This window comes from Etheostoma spectabile, chromosome 6 (assembly GCF_008692095.1).
Source record: "Etheostoma spectabile isolate EspeVRDwgs_2016 chromosome 6, UIUC_Espe_1.0, whole genome shotgun sequence".
Taxonomy (NCBI): domain Eukaryota; kingdom Metazoa; phylum Chordata; class Actinopteri; order Perciformes; family Percidae; genus Etheostoma; species Etheostoma spectabile.
This window is the reverse complement of record NC_045738.1, coordinates 7,541,033-7,559,264: the sequence shown is the minus strand read 5'-3', so window position 1 is coordinate 7,559,264 and position 18,232 is coordinate 7,541,033. Positions and strand designations below refer to the sequence as shown.

Here is an 18,232-nt window from a genome sequence, read left to right as displayed (position 1 = left end):
CTATCTATCTATCTATCTATCTATCTATCTATCTATCTATCTGATACTTCCTCGCCATCTCTTATAATTATTTCATCCACTTTCCACTGATCACACTAACTATGCATGCACAGGTCTGTCACACCGTCACACCATAGGGGCACCCTTTCATCTGATACAACAACACCACTTCTCAGGCTTTCATCGAGGCGACAGCCGTATTAGACGTCACCCCTCAAGCAATTACCCTTTTTCACTAAAGAGCTCTCTATGATCGCAATGAAGAAATGCTAAGAAAAACTGTATTAGATTACAGAGGAGCCGTGATGCATGGGCTGGGGTTTAGTGTTAGTATACATTTTTACTTCACTTGGCAGTTGTTGCTGTCGTTAACAGTCTGAAAAACAGAAGAAAATACATATGAGGATTAGAGAAAAGAATCTGCGTAGTCTAACATGAGGACAGTGTAAGTCTGACGTTAGCGGTTGTGGTTCATGCTAATGAGCTGAACAGTCATGCCTGAGACCACAGCTTGGTGAAAAGAGTGAGTGTTGAATGTGTTTGTCCAGGGGTCAAAGAAACAGAGGGAATCACATGAACACTGACAGTTACTCAGGACAAAAGATAAACACAAGCCACGGGGAAAGTTTCACTGTCATTAAGACGGCCTCCTTTACATATAAGAACACAAAAAGACACAGGCATATTGTATTTGCAATGCATATACTGTACATGAACACAAATATTTACTAATTAAGTTTTGGGGATGAGGATAAGTAATCTCATGGAGGTTTGGGAACAAAATAAAAAGCAATACAAAATATAAAGCTCTATCATGCTGCACACCAACTGCTGATTGCTGTATTTGAATAAAGGAGTCCTTTGTGATAAAGATCATATGGATCTTTACAAAAAATTATTTTGATTAATTCCATTAAATCCATATCTACCAGGCAGTGTGGACAAAATCCTTAACATGATACAGCAACATATAGAGAAAAGTTCAAATTCATTACATCGAGTAAATAGTTACACCAGGTTTTAGTGGACCAAAACCGAATACGTGTCAAGTAAAATACAGTATACTCTCTAGTAGCCACATATAAATTCTTTAATATCTTATGCTAGGACCCATCTTTTACATGGTAAGATATTATATCTCAGCAAACATTTAGACATGTCACTGTGCCCTTTATATTTTCTGGGTTGGATACAATTCTAAAACTAAAATACAGAGAAATTTCAGAGGATGTGGCATCATTATACATCTCTTTAGACTTCCTGCGTACTACATTAAAGCTATAATTTCTCTGAGTGACATGCTAACTGGAGTTCAGTCTATTTAGAGTATAATATAAGCACTCATGTAAATCATTAGTTTGCAGTTCATGCTTTACCCTGTAATCTCTTTGTCAAATGAACAGATATACAAGCAGATGTTCTTTTCAAAGTATCTCTTACACTAAAGGCTTAAGAAGTTCTGTGGAGATGTAACAGAAATCTCTTAAATATTCCAGTAAAGTGTGGGTGGGTGAAACCCACAACTGTTCTATGATGAGAAACCAGTATGACACCTGGATGAGACAGATGTGTAACTAGCAGGAGCTTCAAACTGGCTGTCCTGTTTTGTCACTTAGAAGAATCGTCATCTTATTGAAGAACCTCCATCTGACCTCCGGACTACAGAGTAAAAGACTGTCTCCAAAAAGTTTCAACTTCTCTGGAGAAGCAGTATCAAAGTAAAATTTTGAAGGCTCTAGAGATGGCAGGGTTGGCATCTAGGTCAGTCGATCGAGACTGAAATATCTTAAAAACACTGAATGGATTATAATGACATTTCGTAAACATTCATGGTTCACAGAGGGTGAATCCTGATGACTAATGACTGATGAGGTGGACATTTGTGGTAATATCCTGAAAGGTACTGGATAGGTGCCATGGTATTTGATGCAGACAATCATGTCTCATTCAGGATGAATTGTAATCAATTTGGTGATCACCTGACTTTTAAACTAGTGCCACCAGCAAGTCAATTTAATTGTCCAATACCTTGGATACCGTGCTAAACTAAACAACTAAATTAAGATGATGACCATGGTAGACATGTTACCCGCTAAAAACCATAATTTTATCATTGTCATTGTGAGCATTAGCATTTGGCACCACTGTGCATAGCATTAAAAAAATTCTATATAGAATAAATAAAACTGATGTTGTTCAGTTGCACAAAATAACTATAAATGTCTACAGATGCTTGACAAAACATGTCACTAGCTGCTGAGATTTCTGCATTTTAAAACTAATATGCCTAGCTATGTTACTTTAAGGCATTCCAGACAACTGTCAACAAATCCTTGGTCAGCTATTAGATCGCGGTTGAAGTTATAGATGGCTTAATGTCCTTTTAAGATGCACTAACTAGATTGGTAGAAGCTGAAAGCCCTCTATTACATTCTGCAGTTCATGTTGCAGATGTTCCTCTGTCCTTCCACTGTCTCCAGAGTCTGCCTAAGGATATACAAGCCCAACAGGCTTTCAGGCATCATTAGGCTATGACTCACCAGAAAAAACGTCATACGGTTGAACCCCTTTTGGTGCAGCTTTGTGAGGAAATCGAGTCATGTTTGCACAAATAACAGGAAACACTGATGCACCACAGTAATTTAAAGAAGTTGGGTTGAAAAGGACTCTAAAACAATTTGCTCATATTAAGTGAAGTAGTAAATCTCATTTTAGGAGAGACACAATACTGGTGGCATTCAGCAATGACAAGTGAGAAAAAGTGTACCTAAAGCTACTCTAGAGTTAGGAATAGTATTATAGATAGAATAATTACTTTTACCAAGATTATAAGATTATATTTAGATAAAGGTTTCCAAATCTTTTAAATAACATTTACTTTGCAAAAGTCAGCTGTGAGAGTTGAATTATATTCCAATTCCAGACCCTGAAAAGCAGGTGCTCCTTATGTTTATGAAGCCTATGTTTATAAAATCGCCACTGTTTATGCATAAAACAAACAAAGCTGCATGATTTTTTTTTAATTTTTTAAAGAATGGCTTTTTCAGTTTGGACTAAATCCAATTAAATTGACTTTAATGTGTGACAGACTGGTTTGATGAAACAGAATTATCTAAATAGAAGAAAATCAATTTTGATTTAAAATTGCTCAAAAAGACAAAAAATGCTTGAAGCTTCTCTCTGGTCTTTCCAGCTCTGGAACATTCAGTACAAAGTTGACAAAACAAATGGCCTCTGCATTTACCAAACACCTAATAGTGTTGTGGTAACCACCTTAACTCTACAGACCAGCCATTCTCTGACAGATCATTCCTCTCAATACAAAGCTCTTTAGCGACAAATCAAACTCTGGTATCTCTCACATTTCCTCTAATGCTGCCACCCATCCATCCGGATAAACCCAAATCAGAACACCTTGCTTAATTTTAATTGCCTTTAATCTTTCTCAATGGGATAAACTCATAAGAAGCTGGTTTGTTATTAGCACACAGATTAATCTTCCTGTTTGCTTTGAAGCAGTCATTAAGAACATCTTCTGATTGCTGCTATCCACCAAAGGAGACGCACTGGGCTCTCATTTGCCCAAGTGGGATAATGCCACTTATTCTTTGTTATTTCATTAAGTGAAATGTAGAGCAACTATTTCTTGGAAGGGGAAGATAAACCCTGACATAAAAGGAGCAACGGAAAGGGTGGGATCAGAAATCAGCAGAAAACAACATTATCTGGTCACTATGGCCACAGTGAAGTAATGTGTGACAGAGAGAGTGCTGTGATTTATTACCATTCCATATTTCTTTACATTAGGCGCAGCATCAAACTGATTTAATGCCTCTGAGGGGAAGGCAGGCAATTCCAATCTGAACGCATTGTTGTGACAATCAAAACTGATGTGATTAGAGTGTCAGAAAAGGCCCTTCAACAGGCTGCATTCAGTCAAAGAACAGGAGTAACACTGCTGTCTGAATCCAAGTCTGAAGAGTGGTGAGTAGAACATGGGCAGTTTCACAGGAAAGTCTCTCATTATTACCCTGAAAGAAACTGTCACTTTAAGGTCAGGTCATCACAGAGTCAAAGTAAAAGTATTTCTTTAAAAAATATATATATTCATCTACCACAGGTCAGCGTGGCAGCATCCAGTAAGCCATTAGCACAGAAAATTGACAGAGAAACAAAACTGGCATAATCCCACCAGGAGATCTATTATTCATTAGTACATCTCTGGATCCAGCAGGGCAAAGTTTGCCAGCACACGTCTGCGTGTAAGGCCACTCCTTCTCTGAAAGAAACACACAGATGGCAAAGCATGCCCCTGATGTGTTCAAAGGCGTCGTGGTGAAAGGTTGCCAGGGCCAGAAGGAGCCACTCCAAAAACTAGGCTCACGCTGCTAAGCTAAAAGCATGCACGCCTGTCTTTGCTATCTGCAACATTTTTTTTGAGGTGAACTTACTCATCCTATTCACCCCAAGAGAAAATGCATGCAGAGTTATGGTTGTAATAATGAAAAAGAGACAGATAAAGTCCCTCCTTGATAACTTCCTGCAGCATAAGACGTCTTTTCATTCATGTATACTGCTCTCTGACAGACATATGACAAGCTTTGCATTACACACAGTTACAAACGCATCCTGTTAATTAACCACATCCTCGATGCGCTCCCTCCCTTAACACACCCACACCCCCCATCTCTATTTCTGTCTCTTATCTACCCCGAGTGTGGCAGAGGTCCTCTCTTTTGTTACAGTATGGGGGACCCTGACAGCCTCATAACTCAACACCAGCTCATAAAGAGAGTATAGCCACAACTTAGCTCAACACTCACTGACCAAAGAGTGGGAAAAAACATAAATGTTCAAAGTGCTCTTCTCAATGTGTCACATGCAGCAACATGCGTGACAGCACGATTCAGCCGTTGCTTTCCCAAATTAAAGATTACAGTGCTTACCACTCAACCGCTGCTCTGATTAGGATCCATCAGCAGCAACTCTAAATCTATTCTCATATTAATTCAGAGGTTTTGACCTAGAATAGAGGGTGATGGCATTGAGGTGGTACTTGTAGTATGCTGATCTTTTCTCAAAACAGTGAAGAAAAAATAGGCCTAAAAAAGGTTTCACAAAAACTGAAAAGAACATCTTCACTGCCACAAGCAATCTCTAAGTCCTCCTTGTGCAGATATATTTAGACATGGCATCGTCTTCCATTACCTTCCATTTATGGACAGAGAGATAAACTGTACGGCTGAGAAAAGTTAACACAAATTGAGAGATTTACTTCATTCCAAAACTCTGGACTGGAGTATGGATTAGCTCACAGCACGACTCCCTCTGTTATATTATGTAATAGAAGATAGACAATCACAGCACCAGAAAATAACTCAAACTGTAGCTGACAAGCTTGTGTTTTTGTGGTTAGACTGCAGTTGTGTTTTTTTAAAGGAAAATACTTGCAGTGTGTTTTTTTAAAAATTTTGTGTGATCACAGCTCACCCACAGATCTTTTACGCCTGTCATTTCTATTTTTAAAGTTTTATTGATCTAATTTATTGCAAAGTATGAAAAATGCATAACCCCACAGTGACATGTTCATTATCCTAACATAAGCAATAATACAATTTATTTCTGGCTTGATTTTATTGATTTACGCATCATCATGGATGTATGCCTCCGCCAACCAGTGAAGTTGCAGTTTACATCCATGTCTGTCCACACTTATATAATATATGTAGTAAAGACTACTGAGTTTAATAAAAAGATTTAAGTGTATTTTATAACAACTAGGAAGTTATCACTATATTGCCATGTATGATTCCAGTAAATCATTTTCAGTTAGAAACATTCTGGGTTTACTTAGAAACGTTTTTAATTTAATTTTATATTTTTTACAGAGGAATGGTAGAGAGCTTCCACACATGGTGCAACGACAATGACCTGAAGCTCAACTTCAACCAATGAACTTGTAGTGGACTACCAGAGGAACAGGACAGAACACAAAGTTGTAGCCTTGACAGAAGACAATGCTTCAGATGTGAATGTTACTACAAAGAAGCTACAAATTCTAAAACGGGGAGGCTTCACACACATCTTCAACCTGGCTGAGGATCAATACAATCATCACAGTTTTAGGATTATCGTCACCAATTCAGTATTTGATCAAATGTGAAATATGCCCATCTCCCCTTCTGTTCCTGAGTTATGGCGTTGAATAATGGCCAGAGAAGTATTTTGGCAGAACATTATGATGAAGTTGACCTTTGACCATTTGGACATAAAATATATAATTAGCGTATACATTTGTGAGTTATTGCCAAAAACATGTTTTGCGAGGTCACAGTGACCTTTGGCCACACAATTCTAATCAGTTCATCCTTGATTTCATGGTGTTCCCGAGATATTGAGTTCCCGAGAATAGGACAGCGGTGAGGTGACCTTTGGCCACCAAATTCTAATCAGTTCATCGAAGTGGTGAACCTATTGACAGACTAACATTGCCCTCCCAAGAGCCATCTATCACACACTGCACTATATGTTCACAGTCTCTAGAATCTCTGACCCTAAACACAGACCGACTGCTGACCCGGGATGCAATGGCTGGGTGAACCAAAAGGACTCGAAAGTGTCTGGACTGACATTGTTTTAAGGTGCACAACGTTATTACATCTAAATGTTTAAAACTCACACGGCTCTAGTTTTTAATCATCAGTGAGGATGAAACTGTCTGTCTCTCTCAATGAAATATGACACTACTACTGTTGTGAAAACAAGCAGGTGGGAAATGTAACTGATCCTGTTCAGGGTAAAAAAAAAATTGTTGTTGTTGGCAGAATGTGAATTGATGAGCCACTGGTCAAAATCATCACAGTCTTTATTACTGTATGTATGCAGTATAGGTAATAGTTCAGAAGATTTAAGAGGTGGAGGTGACCTCATACAATGCAATGTCCCACTGTGCATGTCTTGCACAGACACAGTTTTTTTCTTTCCTGCTGCTGCATTCCACAAATTCTAGTGATCTTCTCCCTTACAAGCTCCCTGTGTTTGACTGCAATCACTGATTTGGGGGTTAGGAACGAAAACCCTCAGAAGCTGCAAGAATAACATTGGGCAAAAAACACTCCTTTGAGCCCAGTGAACACAGCTGTGACAGATGAAAAAGAGAAGTAGTCCACAAGCTGAATTTAACCGTATCACAAGTGTTTATTAAAGGAGCAGTTTAAAAAGCAGTGCCCAGTTTTTGAAACTTTTTCCACTATTAGTGATTTAGTCCTTCATATGTAAACCAATCTGTGACAGGATATGCGCACCATCCACCTTCTTTACTCCATGTCTTGTCAGACATTTTATAGAAACTTTAAATGGCCCCTATTGAGCCTCACACATGTTCCAACACACACAGCCCCAGAAAAGCCTCCTCTGTTACACTGTTGACACAACACCCAAAAGATGCCAGTATAAGTCCTAAAATTGTAGCCACACTGTAAGTGAGCCACAGTACCAAACAAACCACTTTTGACTCAACCAAATTCTTCATGATGCACATAGACATTTTACTGGAACACTTTCGCGCAAACCCAATATTATTCAGCATGAGAATCACTATTATTTTGCTGGATTTACACAGAACTGTAATTATCTGGAAGTGTGCTGATGACTGGCATTTATTATTATTTTACGTCATTTGCATGGTAACAGTAATATTGTACAATCCTCCATATTAATTTTTTTGCTCCAAACACTGTGTAGCAAGTATAAGATGATGAGCTCAAGCCCCGATTTAATCTGAAAGTAGATCCTATCTGCCCTCACTATTACACACACCTACATTCACTCAGCATGAGAGGTACAGCCACTCATACATACAGGCATATTATTCATACTGTGACTAGGTTATATTGACAGCTTACTACTGTTATACTATCGATTTATGTGGAAACAGTTGAACCTCCACAACTTGTTTTAACTTGTCTAGAAAAAAGGAAGTGGGATCAGAGTCACCATGGAGACTAAAACAATCTATTGGTGTTTTGTTGTATGAATCACATGTCATGATCATAACAGGAAAATTGCAAAAGCTCGACTGTTTGGGAACCCCAACAGGAAAGTTATATGCAGACTGTAAAGTAATGGATTCACTTCCATGGAGCATTATTAAAACAATTCAATAAAATAATATTATAGGCCTTCTTTGTAGCCTAGTTTACATTAGGCATGTTCAACTTTGAAGCTTTACAAGGGAGCACTCTGAAATGTTAAAGCACTATCTCACTGAAATGTGTCATTTACATGCTGCCGAAAAGAGCAAGGAAGCAGGCACTGCAATGAACTTTTAAAATACTTCTTCAACTGACACGGTTTTCAAGAAATAATTAAATTATCTAGCGAAAGACAACTCCATTTTACTTGCCAAAGAAAAAACCGCACTCACCTTGACAGAGTAACAGATGTAAATTCCAGATGATGAGGACAGAGATATTGGAAACAGTCGGTTTATCTGAACCCAAATGAGAGAACGCATCCAATGAAGAGATACTCAAATGCCAGCGTCAGACAGCCTGCCGTCTCCAGTATGACATGCACAGACATGCATCGTCCAGCCCCTGAGAAGCATCAATTTCTACACCGCTATATGGGGGAGGGCACCACAGTGCGTGCATGACTAAAGCCACCTCCAATAGAAATACAGGGCAGAGCTCCATGTCCCCTTAAAGGGGCGGGCGTTGTGTCATTGACAGCATCTCTTTCCGTGACGTATTGAAGAGGACCCCAAAAGCAAGGACACACGGTCAAACTCATCACTTTGCAAGTGAGTCACTTAAGTCTTGTCCTCTAAATTGTTATTTATTGCAGATGCATTTCAATTTTAGATTCTTGTTTCCACTTGCAAACAAAACGGGAAATTGCTGTTTTTTGTTTTTACTAATCGAATGAGATAATCAACATGATGTCAAAGTCTCCAAACGACAAGATGTCAGAATTATAAATAACAGAATTTAAAGGCCGTAAATTATAATATACTGCCATCTGCTGGACATGTTGTGGAATTACAGATTTTCAGTCGTGCTCATGGCATATTGAGAAACATTAACAAAAAAATCTGAAAGAAAAAATATTTGCATATGCATAGTGAGTGACTAAGCAGGTTTGCAAATGTACGTGACCTTGAATGCGACATAAGTGGAGGTTTTTCTTTTTATAGCTCAAAAAACAGGTTTTGTTGCACAATAGCAAAAAAAAAGAGACAAACAAATATTACAACAACAACAACAACAAAAACAACACCACCAACAATCTTATTTTTTTTTTTTTAAATAGCCTTACAATTTAGTATTTTCCAAATCAGGTAGAAAGTTGTCTATTTGACTGTGAGAGCAATTATTATTTCCTTTTCTGAAAGTCTGAATGAGAGGCTGTTATATCACACAAGCCTGCAGGCTTGCTGTTCAAGGACTCCCTGTAACAAAATACTTTTCACAGCGAGTCAGCCTGATTGCAACAGATTACGTGTGAACACTGGCGAGCTAGAAGGTTACTGCAGCACCTGCAATACAAAGAGGTGGATTCCATAACACAGCCAACATTATGCTCTGCTGTGAACTCTGTGTGACATTTGAGAAAAACATTTTTTCAACTATTTTTCACTGTTAAATTAGAAAGGTTACAGTAAAGACCAAAGTATTCATATGGAAAGCATTATGAATTTACAGCCGCTGAATATTCCTTCTGTAGGCTATAGTTCACACAGGCTGAACTCACAGAAGTGAGCTTTGAAGGCTGCCTTTTCCCCCTTCCATTCAACTGTGGCTTGTGAGAACCTTATATAAGACCAATGTTCTGCAGATTCGCTGTTGACTATAGTATGTGAGCAAGTAACAATGTGGAAAATTGCTTGAGAAAAAAAATCACAAACTGTTTTATTGTGAGCATATGAGAAATCTTACAGCCTTTTAATTGTTACTCCGTTTTGTGCCAACCTTTTCAGTGTTGATATTATGAAAATTATAGCTGTGCGAAATGTAACCATTACTGTTTTAGGTAATGTTGAAACTGAAACTTCTCAGAATGTATTGCTTTCAAATTTTTCAGAAATGGACTTTTAATGTATGTGGTTTTACCTTTTACCTACCTTTTATGAATTCTGATAGAACATTCAAATGCTCATATTTAAGAAACTATATTCAAGTTTCTCAAATTCGGATCTGGAAATTTAAATCAGCCAAATTTATGATGAAATAGTCAGACTCAAATACAAGAGATCTGATGGATTTCTCCAGGCTTAATTGGTTAATGCTGGATGTTAGAATTTGAATTATGGTGTCTTGACCCAATCCAATGTAAGTAACTTGATTTATTTGACAGTTTAAAGAAAATAAGCAGAATTTGAGTAACTAAAAAATGTTTGAAATATCAGACACTTGAATTTTTTTACCTGAATCAAACCATCAAACCTAAATCTAAAATCAATTTTTTTTATTTCAACATTTTAGATGACCTTCTGGAAATTTCAAGTGAAATCCAAAGTACATAAATTTAGGGAGATGATTTTTAAAGTCAAATATTGCAATGCCATAAACTCTGTGGTCTTTCAATGTCAATATGTATTCAGTAGTGGTTAAATCTTAGGTATTCAATTGCTTTTAAGTTTCAAATCATTATTCTTATTCTTATTCTTATTATTTACTAGGATGTGAGAATTCATGTCCATTAGGTTAGCCATGCAGGTAGTAACAGTTGATCCCATAGAAGTCATGTTTCTTCCCTGTGACTACATTGTCCCTCAGGTTCACAGCAGCATGTGTGATGGAGCTGCTAAAGTTCCGATGGGCCTTTGTCTTACTGAATGAATTTTGAAGGTCCAGGAGGCAGAGAGCTGCGCCTTCTCTACCCACAGTCCCGACTCTGTCCACTGGGCGAATGCCCCCCATGACTGGAGGCCTCGGCAAGATGCTGGGGTTAGAAATACTGTGTGGCAGCTCTTTGCCCTTTACCAGCTTCTCCTGCCCTGAAGCTGCCCTTAATGATAACTCAATGTGTGATTCAATACCTGCCAGATCCTTGGCCACAGATGACTGACTAATGCTAGATACATTGCTTTCAGCTCCTGGTTCATCGTTTACATGCAGCTCAATCAGGTTTTTCTTCTTGTTGACCTCCATCTCTTCCTGGGAAAGTGTACCTGTGATTGGGGCATTGTTAGCCTCTTGCCTGCTGTGTGAGGGAGATTCTTGCCTTGGACTAACATCAAACTGGACTTTGCAGTTATCTCTCCCTCTGTCCTTATATGCAGAGTGTTTGCTCTCACTTTGTTGTTTGTGTAGGACCTCCTGGTACGGCTCAGTGCTCCCTGTTTCTGTGGAGCCAGAGCTGTAGTATGATTCAATATGACCATTTTGGTTAGGCTCTGGTGTCTCATTATACTTAGCTGTGATCTCCCGTGGCCTGTGTGGGTTTGTAGCAGCTGAAGCAGTGCCTTGGTTTGGAGCTGGAGATAGATTTAGGAGTTCAGCAACAGCGGGACTGCAGGTGCTCCTCTGTCTTCTTCTACATTCTCCTCTGGGTTTAGAGGGAACAAACATCGGAAAGGACCTTTCTCTCTGCAGAGAAAGGAATTCAGTGGGATTAGTGTTGCATACTGTCAATTTTGATGTTAAAAGGTGCATGTTCTCAAGGATTCTACCAGTGGTGCAGTGTGTGAATTCATCCCAGTTATGTCACAGATTTTGTCCTTGAAGTCATCTATCTTTAGAGGATTTGCTGGCCCCGATCCTTCGAAAAATCAAAAAGCAATATTACTGTATTTGATATAAATCATGTTAAAATCATGCATAACAAATTACTAGATTATTACTTCACAGAGTTTTCCTCTTCTCTAATAGCAAAAATGTATTCTGTGTTCTTATTTTTCAGCTTCTTGCTCAGGAACTAAACAGAAATTATTGGGGAGGAGTGGTGGTCAGAAAAGAAGGAGCGTTTGTCATAGTTTATAAAAGTGTGATTTGCCACATGCGGAGAACCAAATAGTTCTGTAAATGAAATAGAAGATTCAGGCCCACTCCCCACCCCAAATTACATATGTACAGTCCCTAACATATTAACATACATTTAGGCTTCTTTACCTGTGTGGTGCATTTGGTACGATGTGAGCCAGTGTGTCCTCTCCAAATTTTTCAGCATGTTGCTTGTCCGCTCAGATATCGACAAATCCCAGTCCCGAAGTTTAGGGTTGGGTAGCACTGTCTTTGGAGGAGTTGGGTAGAAAACCTGGTTCTCTCCCTTCAATGGCTTTGTATGCTGGAAGGAAGATATTAGAGCATTGAGAAAATGATCAGAACAATATTGTGATTTGATGATTTGGAAAACCTTAATGATAATGTGAAGCCATATATTTCATTACTCACATCGCAGAAGTCGTGTTCTCCGGTCCACATAACAGCTTTCTTCTTGGTGTTCATGCTTGTCTCCAAGACCTCGTGTCTGTATGGACTACCTGCACATGGAAATAAAGACATCTTAAACTTCTAAGAACATATAATTTATCATTCCCCTTTAACCACAATGCCCGCTCACCTATAGCTTTGCTCAGCAGAGTGATGTCCGGTGCACTATTTGGGATGAGGGGGTTGAGGAAAGGTTGGGAGGCAGCTCTGACTCCTGTTTTAGGGTCATCTGGAGAGCGGAAGGATGGGAACATTGCAAACTTGGAGATGTGGGACGAATAGGGATGTTCTTTTGGAGTTGCTATCTTTATCATTTTCTCCCTGTTAGAAGCACCAAGAAATTAAATGATTTAAAGGCAGACACAAGAAACCTCAAATTTAAGTTTTTAACTTTGCAAAAAATACAATGAGAAAATACTCACGCCACATTTACATCAGTTGGTTTTGGTATGCTGAGAAAAGAAATTAAATTAATGTTTTCATTCTTGTTAATAACAACAATACCAGTAGTTATGATTAATCATGGCTACTCACAGCTGGTCATTGAGACGAATTTTACTTTTCTTTCTGCCAGTATTGTAATATCGTTCTCGACCGGTGATATGCCTGTAAAGGTGAAACAATCTATTGGCGCTGCAGTTGATGTATTCCATTTTAAATTTCACAATGTTTTTACACTCACTCAGATATGATGGCTTCTCCATTACCAAAGTGATAACGGCCATGTAAATCCGGAGGGATGCCAGGTGTAAGGGAGGACCTGGGCTCCATCTGGCTGCTGGAGCTCTGACTCAGAATAAAGGAAGGTGAAGAAGGCAGGCTGAAACACTAGGACGAGTAAATGAGGGCAAGAATACAGAGAATTAAGCCACATCTGGGGTGAAACCTTTACTTTTATCATGAAAGTTATACCCACTTGTCTTGAGATAATTACAATACCAATATGGAGGAGAACAGATGTTTCTACCAGTTTCTTCCTAAATTTAACACAACTAGCTTGACTCATAAATGAATGGTATGTTTACACACATTTTAACATAAGTGAAAGCATACAAATGCACACATGTATGTTTATTTAAATGAAATAAAAACAGTTTTAACTATGTCAATACAAGATTTAATCAACAACAATTAATCAAAAATAATCCCTAAAACCCACGGTCATGTTCCCTTACCTGGGCAGTGGTTTAGAGAAATCAATAGGATAGATTTTTTCAGTATTTGGAAAATGGCAGAAATGTCTTCTTAGTCCAAATGGATAATAGTAGAAACATTGAAGCCTTCTTTGGCAGAAATAGACTCCCTCGTCTTCACCTGTGACCAGTGAGGTAGTTTTGGATTCCTGGCTCAACCGGAGTGATGGTGTTACATTTAAGAACAATAGAATCGGAGTGAGTGACACCCAATCCAGTCCGTAGAACACAGCGTTTAAACAGAGGTGTGGTTAAATTAGCTTTTGCAAGACAAGAAACTGAAACAACATCACACATTTTGCTTGATAAGAACAGAAGAACTATCAACTGTAACCTTTGGAAAGTAATTGTTTGTCCATATCACACTGTCAGGCTCACAGTTGTAATAACTGGGGGGTCAAAATGTACTGACATTTCATATGATGTCACTATTTTCATATCCAGTGGGCAATCACTGCTCCGGTTGCCCATCATTCAGTCATCAAGTGTGGATCTGATGATATTACACATTTACAGTTTGGTGAACTCATCCAACTAAGCATGGGGTGGAATGAAAATCAAGCTGGGTCCAGCTGGCACACACTGACACCAGATACAAGTTATGTGTGTGTTTGTTTGTGTGTGTGTGTGTGTGTGTGAGTGTATGGTGTTTTGTTACAGGCGTTGTCTTTCGTTGTGTCCATTCCTCGGCAACATATAAAGTTGTATGCCTTAGACAAAGCCACAAGTCTAGAAGACAAATTTAGTCTGAGTCTGAGGATCATACTGTTCTAATGACGATTTAGACGTAACGTGCTCATTTTGTAGAACATCTTCTTCCAGGATTTAGTGGACGACTATGCGCTGTCCATGGTGCTATTACTGACTGATTGAGCATGAATAGTGTTAACTTATCAGACACATAAGACTCTGATGAAAGTAAAAAAAAAATAACAAAAGTAATCATAATGCAAAGTGATCTATCCATTTTTGGAGTGTGTGTGTGGATAATTTCAAACTTTTCATATAAAAGGATTTGTATTAATCCTCAAAACTCCATTTTATGAGATTTTGTCCCAATTAAGGAATCTCATCGTGTCACTCCCTGGTGAGTGAAATAATACTAAAGCATAGTAATCCCTGATTTTACTCAATTATATGCATGCTTATATGAAATCAACATGGCTTCATTCAGTATTGCTCTCTCATGAAAATCCAAAGCCTTAGCAAATAGTAAGAAATAGTGTTGTAGGATCCCATTACTCACAGTGATAAGTTGACTGAAAAAACAAACATTTCCAGGCCCTCTAAAATGGGACAGCACACCGGATCTGCTCCCATGTAAACTGCATCTAAATATTCGTTTCCAATCAGCACACAAGGAAGACTTACACTACAATCAATGCAGCTGCCTCTCTTTGGACATGCCATAGACTGCTTTCCAAGCTGCAAGGTTTGACTTGTTTGTTGGCCCTCACAAGACCCATATTCTGCATTCTGCTTTTTAATTGGGATTCCCAAGAGACCCTGTCCAAAGTCTCAGCAAAACACCCAAGACTTATCAAGCAGCCTAAGCCAAGTCCAGTAACCAATTATCCTGCTCTGCCCCAGCGGAGCAGACGCTTTCCAGATTACATTCCTTGCTGCTGCTGCTGCTGCAGCATTATATATGTGCCACAGCCTGCAGTGATTACCCTATAATATTAACTTATTGTGCATATGCAGGTTAATGCTCAACCACTGAAGTACAGCTTAATCTGTAGTTGTTATAGTTACCGATAACCTTGCAAATACTCTGATAAATTAACTCACCTATTTCTAAATGAAAACATGTGACATTGGGTATTCTCTCCATTGATGTTGCAAATTACCAGTTTAACCCCCTCAGGTAAAAAAAAAACCTTGATAGACACTCAAAAACCAGCACTGGGTCCTTACTCCAAAACCACTACCAGGCCCCAGCCTTCTTTTTTGATAATGTCTTCAAATCAGATGTGTAACACAGGACCTGTACAGCTATTTTTCATACGGAACAATGAAATACTGCGTTTTTTTTCTGAAAATACACCATAATGCATCGACTGTTGCACTGGTCCATGGTGACTAGGTCAGACTCTTTGTATGCCCAACCATCCACCCACATCCTACCTGAGGGTCAGGGGCCTTGGCAAAAGAACATTTTTTACAAACACAGAGGTAGTGTGTGAGTGTGTTCATGTTTTCTTGTTTAAATACACACATTTTTCTTTGTTGACTTAAGTTGTCCTTTTCAAACAAACACATTACTGTTATTACACAGTGTATATAAACAATGGGTCTTACCTGCACTTTTTAAATATAAAGAAAACATCAAATTTGTACTATTTTGTTTTGATTGGAGCCTTGCACATTGTCTCTGGTGGTAAAGAATGAAGAGAGCGAGTGAACAACCTACCCTGCAGTTTGTTTTTCAGTTTCTAAGGAGAATATGTAGGCGCTATGTTGTTCTACACCTCTGCATAGTATTGCACAGAAACCCCCAGAGACACACCTCAATCTCGACTTGACTGACAGCTGTAACGTCTCTCAGGCATCATCGATCCGGTCTCAAGTAAACTGAATCTGTTTGACCACGTTTGCTCCCAGTGTTTCAAGGAGGAATACGATGGGCTGTCTCATAAAGGGGAGTGAATTAATACATTTTTTGAGGACATCACTTCTCTGAAAAGCTCGGCTGCAGCCGCATCACCCCGTCATCCTCTCCTCTAACTCTTGTTCTTTGCATTCTCATTTGGTTCTCACAGCAGCTTTCACCATGACAACATTTGACTTCTCAGATATAGAGGCGTTTTTGGACTGCCACCCAGATCTCTTCGAGGAGTATCTCGTTCGAAAGGCAAAATGTGATCAAGTTAGCAGATGGTTGAAGGAGCATCAGCCGTCGAAACAAGTGTCCACAGCCGAGGAGAAGCGCGGCGCTGCCAGGGACCCGCTGTGGCCGACCAACTCAGACGGGCTCCGGCGCAGATCATCCCACATGGAGCTACGAAGGAACTTCGCCCGCTCCAAAGCCACCACCGCACACCGAACCTACGACGAGCATGTGAGCCTGAGCGAACACGAGTCCCAGTCCAGCATGAGGCGCCGTGCGCTTCTGCGTAAAGCCAGCTCCCTGCCTCCGACCACCGCGCACATCCTGAGCGCCCTGCTGGAGTCCAGGGTCAACGTGCCCCAGTACGCGTCCAGCGCCATCGACTACAAATACAGACTCAAAGAAACCAACGAGAGGGAGTTTTTCTTGGAGTTAGTAAAGGATATCTCCAATGATTTGGACCTAACAAACCTCAGTTATAAAATCCTGATCAATGTGTGTATCCTGGTGGATGCAGACAGGTGTTCACTTTTCCTTGTGGAGGGACCCGCACACAAGAGGACACTGGTGTCCAAATTCTTTGATGTGCACTCTGGCACCACTGTCAGACCATCATCCAGCACCCTGAACTCCAATGAAGTGCAGGTGCCGTGGGGAAAGGGAATCATTGGATATGTGGCAGAGCATGGGGAAACTGTAAACATCCCAAACGCATATGAGGTAAAAGTAAGCCTGGTCTACATGTGTTCGATAACTACACATAATTTGACTTAGGTAGACAGTTAGGTAGAGGTATTTACAGTGTGTGAAGCCATTTATCAAAAATGTATGGCTCGCAATTGGGAATAAATTACATGAAAGGGCGAACCTTTTAGACACATTCATACATAAAAAGTATTCATGTGTCAAAGCTGATTTGGAAGTTGAACTCTGTGAATTGAGTAAAGAAACGCTTAGTTTAGAAGGGTCACTCAACCATCAATAAATGGAGAAAAGGCACTTGGTAAAACTGTAAGATTCAAAGAAAAAGGCAGGAAAAAAACGTTATAATTCTTTCCAGAGCCAGATCTCGTCCTATACCATGACACTTGCACTTCACATCATTATAGCATGGCCCTGGGCTGCATGGGAGGCCAGGGCTACATTATAATGCTGATTCCCATGAGGTCTACTACTGCAATAGTGTAGATATGTGTCAGAGGTATTACAGTTTTTCCTGTGTATAGTAAAAGCAAGAGGCCTCCAGCTTTATTGTACGTGACACAAGTGCATAAACCTCAAATATTTGAAGCAGTGTATTCATGCAGGACTACAACGTCAAACGTGCTGGCAGTTATGTACATGTGTGTAAACGTGTATTAATGTGTTATTGTGCATGTTTGATATGTGTTTAACATGTGTTTATGTGAACACTATTCCAGGACCACCGCTTCAGTGATGAGATAGACAAGTTAACCGGCTACAAGACTCAGTCCATCCTCTGTATGGCCATCTGTAACAGTGATGGAGAAGTCATAGGTGTTGTACAAGCAATCAACAAAAATCCCATGGGCACCCCCTTTACCGAGGATGATGAGAAGGTGAGACGCTGTAATGTCTCAGATCCATGTTCCCATTCACATCCAGTTTATTGTTTTTTTATGTAACATCTTCAGTATTATTGCAGTTGGTTCGACCATTAAGTGTATCTTAGAGATGGAGTGAAAATTGGATTCTTGTGGAATACACACACACACACACACACACACACACACACACACACACACACACACACA

The 18,232-nt window shown here is 39.4% G+C and overlaps 2 protein-coding genes across 5 annotated transcripts in view; one reads left to right on the top strand and one right to left on the bottom strand.

The window, feature by feature from the left end:
* osbpl3b (oxysterol binding protein-like 3b) overlaps window positions 1-8,653 on the bottom strand; it is a 29,266-nt gene extending 20,613 nt beyond the window's left edge. For all 4 annotated transcript variants that reach the window (XM_032519681.1, XM_032519682.1, XM_032519683.1 and 1 more), the window contains exon 1: window positions 8,426-8,653. The gene's annotated coding sequence lies outside the window, so the exon portion shown is untranslated. The remainder of the gene's footprint in view (window positions 1-8,425) is intronic.
* A 7,747-nt stretch (window positions 8,654-16,400) lies between these two features.
* The window catches only part of pde11al (phosphodiesterase 11a, like), an 11,878-nt gene continuing 10,046 nt past the window's right edge, over window positions 16,401-18,232 (top strand). Inside the window, exons 1-2 of the mRNA XM_032519680.1 lie at window positions 16,401-17,177; window positions 17,879-18,037. Coding sequence (XP_032375571.1) covers window positions 16,401-17,177; window positions 17,879-18,037 — 936 coding nt within the window. The remainder of the gene's footprint in view (window positions 17,178-17,878; window positions 18,038-18,232) is intronic.